Here is a 353-nt window from a genome sequence, read left to right as displayed (position 1 = left end):
ACGCGCTATCTCAGAGTTCCAGCAGTGGAGACATTCAAGCTAGAACAGCCTTTCCAGCCGCCAAGCACACCTGCCTCCCCAGGAGGGACCCACCTGTTGCTCCTTTGCCTGGATCTCCACCTGTGGTTCATTTTCCTTAGCAGACATGGTGGAGTGAGATGTCCCTGCAAGACCCAAAAAGGAATATTGAGTGGCTACAGCAGGAAACAGTGAAATCAATCTTGTGTAGGAATACCAGGAGAGCTGCTCCGGTCCGTTTTCTCTAAGAGCCAGACCAGGTTGTCCCCCTGCAGTAAGTCTCTCTCTACAGAGAGCAGGCCAGGCCCTTAAACCTTTGATCTAAGGCAGGCTCA

The 353-nt window shown here is 52.4% G+C and overlaps 1 protein-coding gene across 1 annotated transcript in view; it reads right to left on the bottom strand.

The window, feature by feature from the left end:
- LOC140911974 (perilipin-3-like) overlaps positions 1-147 on the bottom strand; it is a 3,197-nt gene extending 3,050 nt beyond the window's left edge. The window contains exon 1 of the mRNA XM_073346132.1: positions 94-147. Coding sequence (XP_073202233.1) covers positions 94-147 — 54 coding nt within the window. The remainder of the gene's footprint in view (positions 1-93) is intronic.
- Between the last annotated feature and the right edge of the window lie 206 nt (positions 148-353).

The sequence above is a fragment of the Lepidochelys kempii genome, chromosome 5 (assembly GCF_965140265.1).
Source record: "Lepidochelys kempii isolate rLepKem1 chromosome 5, rLepKem1.hap2, whole genome shotgun sequence".
NCBI classification, from domain to species: Eukaryota; Metazoa; Chordata; order Testudines; family Cheloniidae; genus Lepidochelys; species Lepidochelys kempii.
The sequence above is the reverse complement of the archived record's forward strand: the minus strand, read 5'-3'. Positions and strand labels throughout refer to the sequence as shown.